Genomic DNA, 15,996 nt, shown 5'->3' with positions numbered 1-15,996 from the left:
CTGAAGGACTTTACCCTGTGGACTTTCATCAAAAACCAGTGTCTGTTGGTACAGAGGATCAAGGGTCTTCCGTGCAATTCTTGTCTTCTTCTTAGCTATGCATGCTCCATTTTCCAATAAATACACTTTGACATACGGAGCTGCAAACAGAATATCATGAATTTTATGTTTGGATACAAAAACTTCTACATTGCACTTCTGAGCTGGAGGACAAATGCCATAAAAGGAAGTTGAGTGGAAAGAAAATGACACACTATCTTCACTATATAATCTGAACACAATTACATTCATTAAATAAATGGACACAGAACATAAGAAATCAGTTTGATTTTTATAAACCTTGAATTTAATGATCCAAGATGTTACTAATAACAATTCTGTTTCATGTCTGTCAATTTAAAAACACTTTCCTCTGCCAGGAATTAGTTGTCACTGTTAGCTACTCTGAAGTCTCTATGTATGTCTAGGGGTCAGAAATATATTAAAAAACCCAGAAGACTCTGATGTTTCATTGACAGGAATGTTAAAACTAAGACATTCAGATAGCGAGGACATTCATTGCTCTTTCATTTTCAGCTCCTAAGGAGGTTATAAAGTACCATTTTGGCAAAATGCACTCTGAAAACAATTGTTCCAATTGTTTTGGTAAGCAGTGGCTGTGGTGGAAATTATAAATCTCTTCTAATAAAGATTTTTGTAAATAACTACAGTTTCAAAATATTTTTCTTATAAAATGATACAATATTAAATCCCATTCATTATAAAAATTATTGGCACTGGCACTGGTGCAACCTGCTATCTTGAAGCACTGTTGTAACACGGAAGACCACGACATTTGGCTCTAACACCCTGTTTGTTCAAACCACTTTCATCTGTTTCCATCTCTTATTTTGACACGGAAAAAATGCAAGGACTTCATCAGCAAAGCCTCTCTGAGAGAAAAGATTTGCCTAGGATATGCAGAAATACGTCTGCAAACATTCCTTCCAGAAAGCATACTGAGTTGACGAAAATCACTCCTTGAAATGTTGCATGCAATTAATAGCAAGGTGGTAAATGCAAGGTGGTAAGAAGCGAACATAGGTATAAAGGATATATCCATGCATGCCCCCATTGCTGAAAAACAAACCAAACAAATGACAGTGTAATGATAGCTAATGAAGAGCTCAAAGGTCTCCAAACCCCAGTTCATCAGCATATTTCATATTCTTGTTTTACAGTCATATATTGTCTATTTTCCCTTACCTGGGGTCGACTTGGAGCCAGGCTTTTGTGTGAGGCCCCGGGCTCTAATGACTTCTACTTCTAATTGGCCCTTTTTATCCACCATTCCAATCTGAATATCACCTGAGAGGGAGAAGAAAGAAACTCACATTTAGAGAAGAAATATAGCCTGGGGGATAGGATATAAGAAGCAAAAAGACTAGTTTGCTGTTAGCCTGCTGGGTGATGCTGTGCTTGTCAATTCTCCTCCTTATTCCTTACATTTCTCCATCCTTAAAACAGGAATAAAAGATGCATACTTAGGAGGCTTACTTGTTCTTGGTGAACAGCTTACACCAGAGCTCAGTATTGACGTTCTGATCCAGGGAGAGAGGGAAGTTTTACAACAATGCTATGGTATCACCACCAACCTTCTAATTTTGCATGGGTGAATTATGTAGAAACTTCCTACCTAGGACTGTCGTCCTTGTGGGCCAGCCTCTGACATGCCCTGCCCTGAGAGCGGTCTCACTCTCGTGGAGCCTAAAGCCCAAGTTCACGTTCAGAAATCCCCTCAGCTGGAAGTTTCTGCCTCCAAGCTGAGATGCAGGAGCTGACAGTGTGAATACTCCTCATCTGATGCAACAGGAGGGAGAATGGGTGGAACAGGCAAACTTTGTAAATCTCAGTAACTACAGTTGTCTGACGGGATCCCCAGTGTAAGGCAGACAAACCAAGCAGATGTGGCACAAGGTCATAGCACCGCTTCAGAGAACGATGTGCTGCCCTCCAGGAGCTCACAATGAGGTCTTTTCCTCCAAAGGTCTCTTAACAAGTGTAGGGGTGATGATCTTCCCTGTTTTTATCAATATTTCACACCCATTCTGGTGGGAATAAAATCACCCAACATGTTCAAAAAATCAGCTGCTTACTCACACAAACTACTGAGCAGCCAAGCAGCTGTCTCGCTATCTGAGTTGTGGCAAATGACGTTTCCAGTTACAGCTGCAGAAAAGGAAAACTGCACAGTCTGGGACCAAGCACTCTTCTGATCTAGGCTAACAAAATGCAAATGAAGAGAGAATGCCTTAACGATGGGCTGATGCTCAAAACATCAGATCTCTTTAGCTTCTTATATAATGGAATCAGCTGGATAGGTATGTAATAGGCCACAGACTCAAAAATACACAGTATGAGATGTGCGGCTATATGACACTTGCGCAAATAAAAAAAAAAGCCTATATCCACGACACATCTGACTTTGATTTTATATATTATTTATTTGATATGCAAACCCTGAATTACTAAAAAAACACCAGCAGTCCTGAACTACAGAATTTGGAGCATCCAGATCTATAAACACCACATTTTGAAATTAACTGGGGATGAGATCTTCATGTAGTATATTGTAGCAGTGTTTATACCTTGGTACTTGAGGTATGACAGAGCAGCAAGGAAGATTTTTTTATCTATCAAACTTTGCTTGAATGAACAGAGTTCTGTGCTGCACTAAAAATAGTTCCTATTTTAATGAACCATTTTAAGAGCGCATCTCAATACTGCATATCCGAATAAAAACATGCTACAGGCAGCCAGCAGAGGGAGCAACAATACAAACATTTCCAGATCATCCCCAACTAAAGGATGCCACACGAAACAGCTTCTGAAAACTGCTAAGCAGCACTGCCGAGTGCTTTTTTGAGCCAAAACCTTGCTTGAGCCTTTAGTAAGAAAACAGCTCTAAAAAGTGGAAATAAACATATTACTCAAGTAATCTGCAGGAAAATATTTACACAGGAAACAAGATTAAAATAAGAAAACAGATGGAAGAAATCTAGATAATCCATACCAGCTGAGCTGCTTAGACTTTTATTGGGTGAAAAATGTCACAAATATCTTCTCTTTCAAAATAATTGTATGTATTTATAAAGTCTGCTGCTTAATAATGTGCTAGCCAAGTAGCAGCTATTTGTGCTTTACGGAGTACTGAAAGCATTCTCAAGAAAGTTTCCTTTTCATTCTGCTCATGAGCTGGGAGGGAAACACTCTCTTCTGCGATTTTTCTTTCTTTCCTTCCTTCCTCAGAAAGGTCAGTGACCTTCTTGCACCTGATCTGAGACAACTTTACTGAAGCATTGGCCATTCATAATTTCCAATATGAGTAATATGATTAAAGTAGCAAAGATGACAAGAGCTCCACACTTTTCACCCTAAACATGTAACATTTGAAGCATATCTAAGAATTGCTTACATATTTACCAAGAATTGCTTACATATTTACCAAACTCTTCCAAAAATACTTACATAGTGCCATGCCGCTGCACAGCTTATATGCTTATACCCTATTCGTAACCGGTATACAGTTAATGCTGCTATAGGGAAATCTGGACTGGCTTGGAATACAGAAGAGATCACAGACAGCCCCAGGCAGCTGCTGTGGGAAGAAATTTTGTCTCTTTCATTATAAACACTGGCTTTATCAACAACCGATTTTTGAGCACTGCAAATGTGCGCTGAAATTTCAAATTCTGGGTTTACTTTGGGACGAACTAAGGTTGGACAAATGCAGTATTTGGCAAGATACTGTCACATCCAGTATAATCTGTGACAAGTACGTATAAACTTTGAACTGCTGAGATCTGGCAGTAAGCTCAGATTGAAAAAACCACAGTAATTGTGAGTGGGAAGGAAAGCGCAACCCCTATTTCAAAATGCAAGTGAGATTAGCAGGCACCTCACGTACAGTACAAATACTGTTTTTCACTGTATTTTGGATGCCAGTGTGCCAGGAATACTAGCAATTGGGGACAGGACATTCACGTTTAAGGTGAAGGAATCCACTGTGTAAAAGTCTTTTGGCTGCTGTAGTGTGGCAGTGTGTATTATGCTTTAGTTAATGACTATTACTCATCTAACATAGCAGAATGTATTATTCTTACCCATGGCAGGGGTTGCTAGTGTTTGTCGGCCTACTAACTGTGCAGGTCCAAGTCCATCGAGGAAATCACTAAACTGACTGTCAGCGCCCAGCCGTACTCCAGGGAATATTAAGCTGAAGCAAAATAAAAGCTGGTTAAGCATAAGCAGAGTAATAATTTCTTTTGTCCTGCAGTATTTTCTCTAAAGTACTTCTTATACAGTGCAAGCAGCTCAGGATATGTAACCCTAAACTGTCCTGCAAAGCTGGAAACAAGCTATCTCCCATGGACTCCAAAGAAGTATAGTGAAACTTCCGCATATGGAACCAAAGCAGTCCATGCAAACACTTCTTGCCAAGGAGTTCTCCAGGAGCACTGAAGAGCCTGACAGGTGAATAAAACTCACAAGATTTAATAAACTTAACTGAGCTCAAAATACGAGACTATATTCTGCTTGAATACACAGGCCATGCAAACATTTTATGAGGTGCTTATGGTATTTCACATTGGTTCCTCAATTCAGCTGATTCAAAAATGTCAGTTTTAGAATTTTTATGCATTTGTTATAATTTCTGCATATTTCCCTCACTGCAGTTTTATATGGATAGCCAGTTGCGGCTTCCTGAAATCACACAGACAAACAGAAGATTTCATTTGGTCAGAATTTTCTGATGATCTTCACTATGGGAACGCCATGAAACATATTTGAAATTCCAGCAGACAACTGAAAAAGGTAGTATGCTGCATATTTGTATGTGGTAACTTGATTTGCGTCTTCTAGTATGTTTTTTCAGTTATCGTACTTCATTTAGCCCAAGTTTACCTAAAATAGGATTTCAGGATTTCAGTATCTTTGTATGTTTGAAGAGCTCTGTTTCAACTGGTATTCTTCTCAAAGAGGTGAATTGGGCCAGGAATCCACAAATGATCCCAGATCCTCAGCAATCAATGGAGGATGAAACTGAGTCCCTCCAGTATTTATTCACATTAACATGCAGGTTTATTTATAGTAACTTTACTTGCAACTGTGAAATATGAACCCATCAAAAATGACAATGAGCTCTCTTTGCCTGTTCATTTTCTTCACCTTTCTTCCAGGTTCTTCCCTCAATCTCATCCGGCAGAATTGTCCTCTCCTTTTCCAGTTTCTTAGTCCCTACTTCCTTTTAAATATTTCCATTTGGTTTTGTCCATTCATTTCTCTGCATTTCTGCTTGCCCTAACTTCTGCCTGGGGTAGCGGGACACTGCTGCTGTCAGCCATTGCACTAGGGGAAACAGCAAGGTCTGGGACATGATTCAAAAGATTCCAGCTTTTCTGACAAAGCAAATGCATCACAAGAAAGAATATCTTTTTCTTTCTCTTCTTTTCATTTATAAGGATGAAGGTTATAAAAGACCAAGTCCAAATGTATATCCCATAAATGGAGAAATGCTGACTGCACATCACTCAACACGGACATTTCTTCATTCCTGAATGCCTGATTTACTGTCCTTAATACTGTCTTATCTCTATACATAAATCCAAACCCCATCTACCTCAGTTAGGATATACAGGGAAAACTCATGTATACACTAAATCTGATTGCTGTAGCTGTTTAATAAAGCAGTAAACAGGCAGAGGGTGCTACTGTGGATTAAATCTAAAGGTAATGCTATCCCCTAGCCAAAATAATCTGGTAGCCAGATCTTGATGCCAATCAAGTCTTGCCAATCAAGTAGGTGCCAATCCATCTTTCAGGACACAAAGTGAACTGGAATACATTGGCACAGCAAACATATGCTTCTTCAAGTTGCTTTCCTCCCATCATTACTACCTGTCTACCATAATGTCAAGAGTGAACAGCACACGAAATACTACTCAACCAACTCAAGTAAAGTTTTAATTGATTTTGATGGGAACCTTACAGGAGATAGGTATAATCAGGCAAACAGCTTTGCTATTCAAATGTAGGGTAAGTGTGAATATAAGGCACTCTTAAAAATGGATTCATGGTCACACTAGAAGTAACATCTAAAGTTAAAGGTGACAACATTTCTCACGTTTCTAAATAGGCCCAGAGGATGGAGGGAGGGAAGGAGAAGATTTTAGAATCAGCTGCTGCAGTTTATGTACCCCTGACTATGTGATGTAGTTGTGCAGCTTTACCTCCACCTTGCAGTCACATCCAGCTCTCATTCTAAATATAAGCCAGTGATGCACTTGGAGGAAGTGATTATATAGTAGAAGATTGTTTTATTGATTGTCTTTCTTACAAGAATCTATGCTTTCTACATCCTTCATTCACTATGGACTAAATCCAGAGCTGCTGTAAACTTACTCTAGTCTACCAAATTGCAAGCTTGCAGAGCACCTGACACTCAACCTCGAGTAAAATCATAGAATCACAAATGAAAGACCTCAAAGAAGTCTTCTATGCCACAAAGTACACCATCATGATGAACATATTGCTCTGGCTTGAGCTGTTATTCCTTTTATCTGTGGCTTTCTATCCTGTTCAAGGAATGTTTTTCCTCCTTCAGTGCAGAAAGATACATTTAACTGTTTCCTCTTTAACACAGGAAGTTTTGTTACATGCTATCTGCCTTCTTAGGCCCATCCTCTTGGGGTTCCCATCATATTCACTGTTAGACAGTGGTTTTATTTTCATGTCACTGTCCTGACTGTTCCTTTGCTCTTGCCAGGAATTGGAGGAGAGATGTGGAGATCAAGGACAGTGATTAAAGTTAAACTCAAGCTCAATTTGGGTTTGAAGCCAGAAACTAGCTGAGGTATACTGAAGGCCAGGAATTAACCAGAAGAGTTGAGAACTCTACCAGACCAAAAGTCTGGGACAGAAACATAATCAAAAGTTAGGGAACTGGTGCCAAAAGTATGGATCTGAAAAGCCAGACAAATGTGGTCAGTTAATAGGAAATCTACCATATGAAAGAGCTGAGAGAGGTGTGGAGGCTTGTCAAAGGCAGAACAGGTGCCGGGACAGCGGAGATGGGAAGCAGGCATAGGAGCTAAGGAGGCAGAAACAAGGCATAAGATACAGAAACTACCAGCTTATGACAGTTCACTTTAACTTGAATGTGGACCCCTTTCTAAGGATGCTTTTCAAACTAAGACCCAAAACGCATGCCCAGCCTCCTACAGAAGCAAGCACCCCATTTACCCCTGGGCTTGCTTTCTTTACTGCCTTGCCCAGAGGCTGGTTTTCAAGTCAACAATTTAAGACTCTACTTTGCAGTTCCTGCCCTCCAGATGCCTTCTGGCACCTGGCTGGTCTGGCCTTGCCAAATGTGCTCACACACTCTGGGATTAGGCTGTTCCCCAGAAAGGGCCTTCACCTTCAGAACTGGTCTCCCACATCTCCCATATTGCTGACCAGGGAAACTGGCCAGTCCCCAGCAGGGTCCAGTTTATTGGGCCTCAGCATGGTGACTGGTGGCATAGAGACTGACAGTCCAGCATAGAAAGAGGAAGGATGGCAGGGTGTAGTGCAGAAAATGCCCTATTGTCTGATGATGGAGAAACTGCACCACTATAGAGCTGCTTGCTGTCATCATGGCTACCCCAGCTCTGCATGCCTCATAGCCCTTACAGTACAAAATCCACTAGAAATTGTGGCAACAAGGTAGGCATATAGAAAGATGATGCCAAATAAGTCCCAATCTCTCTTTTTTTCTGTTCTACGAGGCAGATTTGCCTACCTCCTGTTTCCACTTTTGTAGGTAGCAATCTTCTCACTTCTAAGAATTCTTTAGTGACCATAATACATTCACAAACAAGGTAGAGTCCCACTAAGATCTGTGAGGAGTCTGGAATATTCATGCACATTTTTGTGCCAAATCTGCCTTTGTTCGCCCTTCCTACATACTTAGTCATGTCAGCAGTGAATTAAAACAGCTGCCCTATTACCCACAGTTGTGTGCCTGATTTTAGCTGATGGTGCAGTTGGATGCTGCTTTTAGAATTCTCACTAAGAGAACTGGACCAACTCCAAGCTAAACTTTCTTTGTATACAGTATTACTGAATGGAGTTTCATATCACAGGGGTTTACATACAGCATAACTACCTCTATGTTTTCTTTGAATAATATGTTCTGAATTTAGTTGTTTCTTAGTGAACAAAATACCTCAGTGGAGGGCAGGCAAAATATGAATCTCTAAGAAGTGTTCTTTCAATTTCAAGTTTCAAGAAATTGTCTACATGCCTAAAATAGTTCAGTTTTGCAAACATTTTCACAAGAGGAAGAATTTATACACAGAGCTATCCCCTTATTCAAAGCAATCCAAATCTGGAACTTCTATTCACAGACCAAGTTTTCTTACTAAAATTTCAGCAGTTTTCTTACAAAGACAAGAAACTTTTCCAACATTATTCATATTTTAATGCCACTTACTTGCCCTCAGAGCTATAACTATTTATGCTGCCATCAGTGGATTCCCGACTTGGCTGTCGAACCATACGACTTCTCATTTCTGCTGCCATTCCTGTCTCTGTGCTTCTCTGTATCGTGCTTTTTAGCTTCTTGTTGCCAGACTCTGAAAGCAGAGAAAGAGAAGCAATGGTTATAATGACAGTCTAGCCCAAAACCTTTCCTTATATTTGTTCCCTAACAATGATGATCTGACTTGACCATTACTATTCAAAAATACAAACTCAAAAAGATTATTCTGGTCAAAGAAGGAATGCCTCTTCTTCATCCACGAACTGGTGATGATTTCTCTTTAAAAGAAGACTGCAGCCTGAAGATCTTTCTTTGGGTAAACTGTTAGAAATTAGGTATGTTGTTAATATTCTTTATAGAGTCAGAATGTAGACAAGATGGCTGTGATAGTGCTTGCTAACCATATACTTGATGTCTCTAGCCAGCTTGTTAGTTCAGTTAGGTGACCACAAAAAAAATTAACTTACAACTCTCACAGAAAAAGATAGAAAAAAAACCCCTTCATGCATTCAACAGAAAAATGTTAAGTACAATAATACTTAGCATCAAATAAAAGATGTGTTTTGATCCAGCAAAATGTTGCTTTTCACCTCTGAAATTCTTCAAAGTAAACCATGAACTTCACGTGAGAATCTATTTGGAAGATAATAGAATCTAGGCTTAGAACATTATAAAGCAGTATAGTTCTTGTGAAGCTATTTAGTTACTTGATCCATGTGGAAAAGCTTCCATCACACATTTTTTAAAATGAAATTTGAGTTCCTCTTGGAAAATTTCAAGTTACACTTGAGCAAGGAGAGGTCCCGGCCCATTCCAGGGGTATTTCTGAGCTTAAGATGCAATGGCTTATTTAAAAACAATTTGGTTATTGCATTGGAAAAAAACCCCGTGCTTCTAAATCATAATGACCATTCTGAAAAACATTTAACTGAAATATTTCTAGCAAAGTCTCTATGTAATGTAATCATATGTGTTGACTTCAAACTCAGTGTCCTGGTTGTTTTCATTCACCTGGTAACATTGTTCTCTTTCAAGAAGTAGCAGATTTTACAAAGTTTCACATAAATGCATGCAAAATCATTCTCCAGTGCTTCTCCCACTCATTTAGGTGCTCTTTCATTCACTGTACCAAAGTCTCTACTTCCCTTTCATAGTTGGCTTAGGGACATACCTGAAATAATAAATGCCTCTTCCACCTCCACCTGCTGCGGAGGCTGAGTTGCTCTGAAAACTTTTCCTCTTTTCTGTTTCACACAGACATAGTCATGCTTGAGGCTATGACAAATCTTGACCTCTCTTCACATTAAAGTCGGGGATTTGGTAACGCACTCTGGCCTGCCCACAGCTGAGGATAATTAAAATTGCTGTGGAGAAGAGCTGGCCTGCGTTCTTTGGGTCTGCAGAGCTGGTGGAAAGCAGGACGAAATCACACAGGAGAGAGCAGCTCTCCCTCTCCATGGGTTATCACAGTAACCTCTTTGGAGCTATCAGAGAGACAGAAAACATGGCCAAAACAAAAAAGAAAGAACTTATATACTGGGCTAAGAAGAGACACAGCCACAGCAAAAGCAGCTGTGGTTTTCCTTTTAGGCCTTCTGGACAGAGGGTTGTATATCTGTGGCCATCCAGCAGCAGAGACTCAAATGTCTCTGAATGGAAGAAATCAGCTACATCCAGGACAGCTGCAGTTTCTTCACTCCTTTCTGAGGCCAGCAGCCCCAAGGTTTTGCTGTGGGCAACTGAAACTCATCCAAATTCCTGGTTCTCAGTTAGCTGAAAACATACTATTCAACATCTCTAAGTATAAGGCAGACTAGGCTACACTCGGAGACAGCGTAGATGGTTGTGGAAGGTATTTGCTGCAACTTAGGTGTTTCTAATGCAGAAAATTAGAAGCATTATATTTTGAATCCCTAACTTTTAAAATAGATGATGTGTCCAGCACATCAACTTTGAAATGTGAGCTGAGCATCAAAAATGAGTGATAAGACATACCAAGAAGTATAACCCACATGCAGAGCCCTGCGACAAAACACGAGTCTCATATTTTTGGTAGCTACACATTTGCCACCCATGTTGTTTTGTGCCTCTCTCTGTCTCGCTGGGACTTGTATGAAATTGCCTGCTTGTTTCCATCTGTTCACACAAAGGGGGTTAGATTATGTGTTTCACCCCCTGCATCCGCTTCTGGAGTCAGTCAGATCAGGCAGCATGACTGGAAGGGTAAAATATAGCAGAGCCTGAAATGTGGGCTGCCGAACAGGATTGCCTTGAGGACTGTGAGTACTCCTGGATCAAGAAACAGGAGAGATGAGACGCTGAAGGTGGCTACGAGCTCATCACGAGCTTGGCACAAACTGGGGAAAGGGAGTCTGCTGGGGGCCACCTGGACAATGCTGCGGGTGTGGAAACTTAGCGATTAGAGCCAGGTTGTTGGGAAAGCATAATTAAAAAAAGCATATTCAGAAAAATAAAATCACTGTAAAAAATATCCACTGACTAAATTACAGTGAGTATTTTAGGTTTGAGCCAAAGTTGGGGTTACAAATTACAAGCACTTTGTTATGACAGAGTAAGTTAATATTACCATGGGTAGCATCAATGTTGCTGCTAGAAGATACTTCTTTTCACCACAGATTTCAAATGTACAGACAGTGAAGTAGGAAGTAGGAAACCTTGTGCATGGCCATGTGCAAGCCTGAAACCTTATCTTATTATGTTATAAATACCAAATTTTCTTGTTCAGGATACTTCACAAGTCACCGTTCTCTGTCTTACTGTACTGGATTCCCCTCCTTTTTTTCTCTTCAATATTTTTTTTCAGGTTGAAGATAAAAAGAATTGTCTTTTGCTTCCTCTTGTAACTGCTAACAATATTCACAACGTTTCCTGGAAACATCCACAATGTTTACTGGGAAAACTACACAGCCCCCTTGCATATTTTATTTTATAATCACAGTTTTAACATTCTTAATAAAATCAGAAATATAACATAAAAGTAACCCAAGACAGAATGATAAAATACAGAATGAGTTTTATGGCATAAATGGAATTGCCTTTACCCATGACTAAGAAACACACATTTCACAGGTTTTTCGAGTGTTACACCGGTCACTTATATACATATTTTTTTAATCCACTTATAGCACAAAAAGAAAACAAAACAGTTTATCTTATTGGCATATTCTTATAAGCTTCTCAGCAAAACCTAGTTCTGTGTGTGTGCGGCAGTGTTAGAATACAGCTGAGTTGGAAACTGGTCTTTGTTACTTCTTAAGCCCCTCTGGTACCGGTACAAGTCATTCTGCTGTACAACTTCCAGTCACACCTTGACTGCACAATGAAATGTGGGATCTGGACGATTACCAGTCCTTCTCCAATTCTTTATAATATCTGTCTGCTTAGAACTTTCATTTTCATCTTAAGTTATTTTAAATCTAGTACTTACGTGTATACCTCTGAAACCCTGCCCCTTTACAAACAGTACAGATTCATAAAAATATTTAAGTTCAATATCTATGCTATGATATACTGAGATTTTCATCTTGTTTGGATATGGACTGGAGAGTGCCTGCTCCAGCACCTGATTTTTATTACTGTTTGATATGTACAATTAAGTTTTATAATACATTCCAGATATTTGTCTGCACTGTGTAAATTACACTATACACATCATGCAGACTGAAGATAAACTAACTCTATAATGAATACCATTTAGGGGCAAAATTTACTCCAGAATGGCCTGTATGCCTCTATCGTGTAAAGTGTTCTGTGTGCAGAAATGCAGATTAATGTGCATAAATTGCATCTAAACACAGTTTAACAGCTACAAACTAGAGAAAAGCTATTACAGAGTGATTGTGAAGGAACATTTTGGCAGGTTTAGTAGCATGCAAAAGGATCATAACGTGACCATCTGCAGCTATAAAATATACTTAGCTGGTATGCTTTTTGCAGTTCATCAATAGCCTTGTTGTAATACCCTTGCTACAACGCACCAGTGAGTGCGTGCACTTTGCTATTTCACTCCACCTATTAGGAAAACAGCCTATCTAGTTATTCCTCTGTTGATCTGACAAGAAACTTGTTCCTGTCCCTGGTTTTCTCAGACAAGAATAAATTAATGAATATCCTGATCTAAGTAATGATGAAGAGCGAAATGCAAGTTTCTTAGTTCATTCACTATCTTAAATTTGCACAAAATACCAACACAACTGATATGTCCCCATTTCTGTATTTCCAAATCACCTCAAAGTATACTAACCAGGAGCAAAATGCTGTTTTGGTATGGCATCTATAGAATGGTATGGTATCTATAGAATGAGAATGGGCCACTGGAGATACATCAAGGCTAACTTTACGGTGCTAAAGGCATCCAGGCCAGAGACCAATCCCTGGGTCCCAGGAGAAAGAGCCCAAAATGACTCATAACCACATTGCTCTGAGGCCACGACTGGCCCCAGAAGCATCACCATTAGCCTGGGCTTCCTCTAGGCGCCATATGGTGCCCCCAGATATAACCACTATATTCTGCAGTTGTTTCAGTCCAGTGAGTGTGAAATAACAGTAGGGGCTGTGTCACAGCCTGCTGGAGTAAAGCTTTTATCGTGTGATGACAACGGTATGTATTTCATGGGACAGGGCTGGAGGCATAAGGGCATATGCCAGGACACAAGCTTGGTGGCTTAGTCAATAGGACTGTTAGCCAACTGCATAGGACAGAAAAAGCCAAACCCACTACAGTCTTCTGCATACTGAATGAGCCATGACCAGAATCACACTTGAGGGCAATTAGTTGCTTAACACCAAAAAAAGATCTGGGAAGGAAATTCATGCACATGCAGCACCTATGCCTGACCTGGGTATACGGCATGGAAAATTCATGAATGGTTCAAAAGAACACCAAGGAAAACAAAGCATAGACCATTGCTAAATCCACTAATGAAAGGTGATAATAAGCAAGGTACTAATGCTAAGGTCCTCGCATGACTCAAGGGTAAATGATCCATTGTATCTAGCATGCTCTTGCATGCAGAGAAAGAAGCCTAGAAGGACTACAGCTCCAAGCCAGCTCTGACTGAAATCCGGCAGCACCGTGATCGTACTGTTGGTTCACACACTGACTGTGCGAGACACCAGCAAGACTATGCCTACTGGTATATTAAGGGTCACCCTCAATTCAAAGAACAGTGAAGAGAACAGCAAAGCGGCACACTCCCTTCTGGCCATTTCTGCTGTGTTACTGACTTTGCAGCCTCCAATTTGGCTGGCTGGAGACCTGCTGAGTTAGAAGTGCTGCAGCATCCCCCTCACTCTGCATGTCACACTTCTGAACAACAACAAATTGTAGTTGCACATGAATTAACAAAGTGCCCCTTGGCTTGTAGTCCTAAAACAGACAGCGAAAGAAGGGAAGAAAGTTCACATGACATTTGTTCCTGTTACGTGTGTACACCTCTCACATGGGCACAGCTGTAGATTGATCTCAAAGCTTGAAACTGCATAGTGACTATGTACAGAAGATAAATGGTAAAAAAAGATGACATTTAAATATAAATGTTCCCTGGACTTTTTATTCTACAACAATCTACAGCATTTTCTATTTTGCCTATTCTGGCATACTCTCTTGATTCATATAATGTTGTTTATAGAAAGACATCTGAAATATTCCAGTAAATGGCTTTCAAATCTTTCCTCCAACATTGTGTATCTCACAATATACCCAAAGAAAGCAGAATACTGTTTATATTCTGTAGAGTTTGATCCTGAGCTTTAAAATCCAAATATAAAACATCATGTCCTTTTTCCTATTTCTGTTTACTAAAACATATGCACAAGCAAAATCTATACTACTGTAAGTAACAAAACCAACAAATTAATGAATAAATATTGAAACCTTTTAGAAAGAATGCTAACCTTTTTTAGCTTGGATAAATTATCAGGAGTCTGAAAAAAATTGCATTCCATAATGATATTAGAAAATTCACACATTCAGCTGGCAAACTAGTTTCATTCCTAAAAAATATCTTCAAGTAATACAGAAAAGACAATGCAATTAATCCATTAATATACACAGTATTTTTTCTCAGGTGTTTGTATATAAACAAAGGAATAAAAAACACCAAACCTAACAATAGGAGTCTTGACTGAAATGCTGTTAACAGTTATGTTAATGCTTTGATTTTTGTTACTGGGCCCTTTGCAAAATCTATGGCATTTTAGCCAGTGCATTGCGGAATCTCAGCCTTTGGATGCATTACTCACTCAAAGGCAAACTTGCAAACTCAAACTCTTAACAGCTTAAACTTAGATTTCAAAGCAAAGTAACTTTAGTTACCCAACAGCTCCTATTGACTTCTACCAAGTTGAAGCAGTACTTGGAGAACTGATGACAAAAACTGTTTAAGCTCCATGTTTAAAATAAAAAAAAAAAAGTAAATAAGAACTTGAAAATAAGGCCACTATTTACTACCTGACAATTGACTTGGGGCCTCAAAACTTCAGGCAACTACCTTTCCAAATCTTGTGTCCTTAACAAAAGATGGTCTTGGCCATATCTGACCAAAAAAAAAAAAAAAAAAAAAAAAAAAAAAAAAAAAAAGAAGTAAAAATGAAGATGTGGTTTTATATGATTTTCCTGACATATATGATTTTCTCATGTCAGGGAAAAGAACTGTGTCTAACTGTATCAGACACATGTATCTTAAGGAAAACCATGGATACCTGCTCAGGAGAAGTTCACTTACAGCTTCTTAAAATACTAACACTTTTTGTCTCAAGGCTTTTAAATTAACAGTGTTGGTCACATACTTGTTATGAGGTGAAATGAGCCACTGTCTGTCAGGCAAAATGAGGCAATCAGTGATGATACATGGTAATGAGTTTTTACTGCTGGGATTGCACTAAACAGTCTTTATAAACATACAGAAATAACATCATCCTAATTTTCTTATTCGCATACATGGAACGAGCTGTATAAATTTAGAATATGTAAATGAAACTGATAATACACATACATGTCCAGTTCTTCAACTCTTAAAGCCTATTTCAATGAAATTTGATTAGTAACATAACAAAGTCATGTCTTCCACAAATTATTTCCTACATAAACAGTTTATAAAATTTCAAGCACTCGTTTTCTCATATACTCACTGAGTTAGTTAGAATGGGGCAGAAAGCAACACGGAATGAAATGAGAAGCTCACAAGAGTTGTTTGCACTTCAATATTAACATTTTTAGAGCAAAACATAGTGTTATATTATTACACTGCTTATTGCTGCCTAACCCTACAAGAAAACTGGCATATGGCGTAGAGATAACATTTGTCTGCTTAAAGGGTGCTGGGACACAGCTGCCGGTTAGAACAGGAGGGGAACACAAAATTGGAATACAGAGGAAAGTAGAAGAGGTTCTGCAGATAAACTAAAACAAATTT

At 39.2% G+C, this 15,996-nt stretch overlaps 1 protein-coding gene across 14 annotated transcripts in view; it reads right to left on the bottom strand.

Annotated features, from left to right (window-relative positions):
• Positions 1 to 15,996, bottom strand: part of RIMS1 (regulating synaptic membrane exocytosis 1) — a 356,720-nt gene that overhangs the window by 2,567 nt on the left and 338,157 nt on the right. For all 14 annotated transcript variants that reach the window (XM_064508655.1, XM_064508656.1, XM_064508658.1 and 11 more), the window contains 4 exons: positions 8,513 to 8,654; positions 4,143 to 4,255; positions 1,246 to 1,347; positions 1 to 140 (listed from right to left, as the gene is read on the bottom strand). In XM_064508655.1, the coding sequence (XP_064364725.1) occupies positions 1 to 140; positions 1,246 to 1,347; positions 4,143 to 4,255; positions 8,513 to 8,654 (497 nt within the window). The remainder of the gene's footprint in view (positions 141 to 1,245; positions 1,348 to 4,142; positions 4,256 to 8,512; positions 8,655 to 15,996) is intronic.

The sequence above is a fragment of the Dromaius novaehollandiae genome, chromosome 3, assembly GCF_036370855.1.
Source record: "Dromaius novaehollandiae isolate bDroNov1 chromosome 3, bDroNov1.hap1, whole genome shotgun sequence".
Taxonomy (NCBI): domain Eukaryota; kingdom Metazoa; phylum Chordata; class Aves; order Casuariiformes; family Dromaiidae; genus Dromaius; species Dromaius novaehollandiae.
Note: the sequence above shows the minus strand (reverse complement) of the source record. Positions and strands in the feature narration are given on the sequence as shown.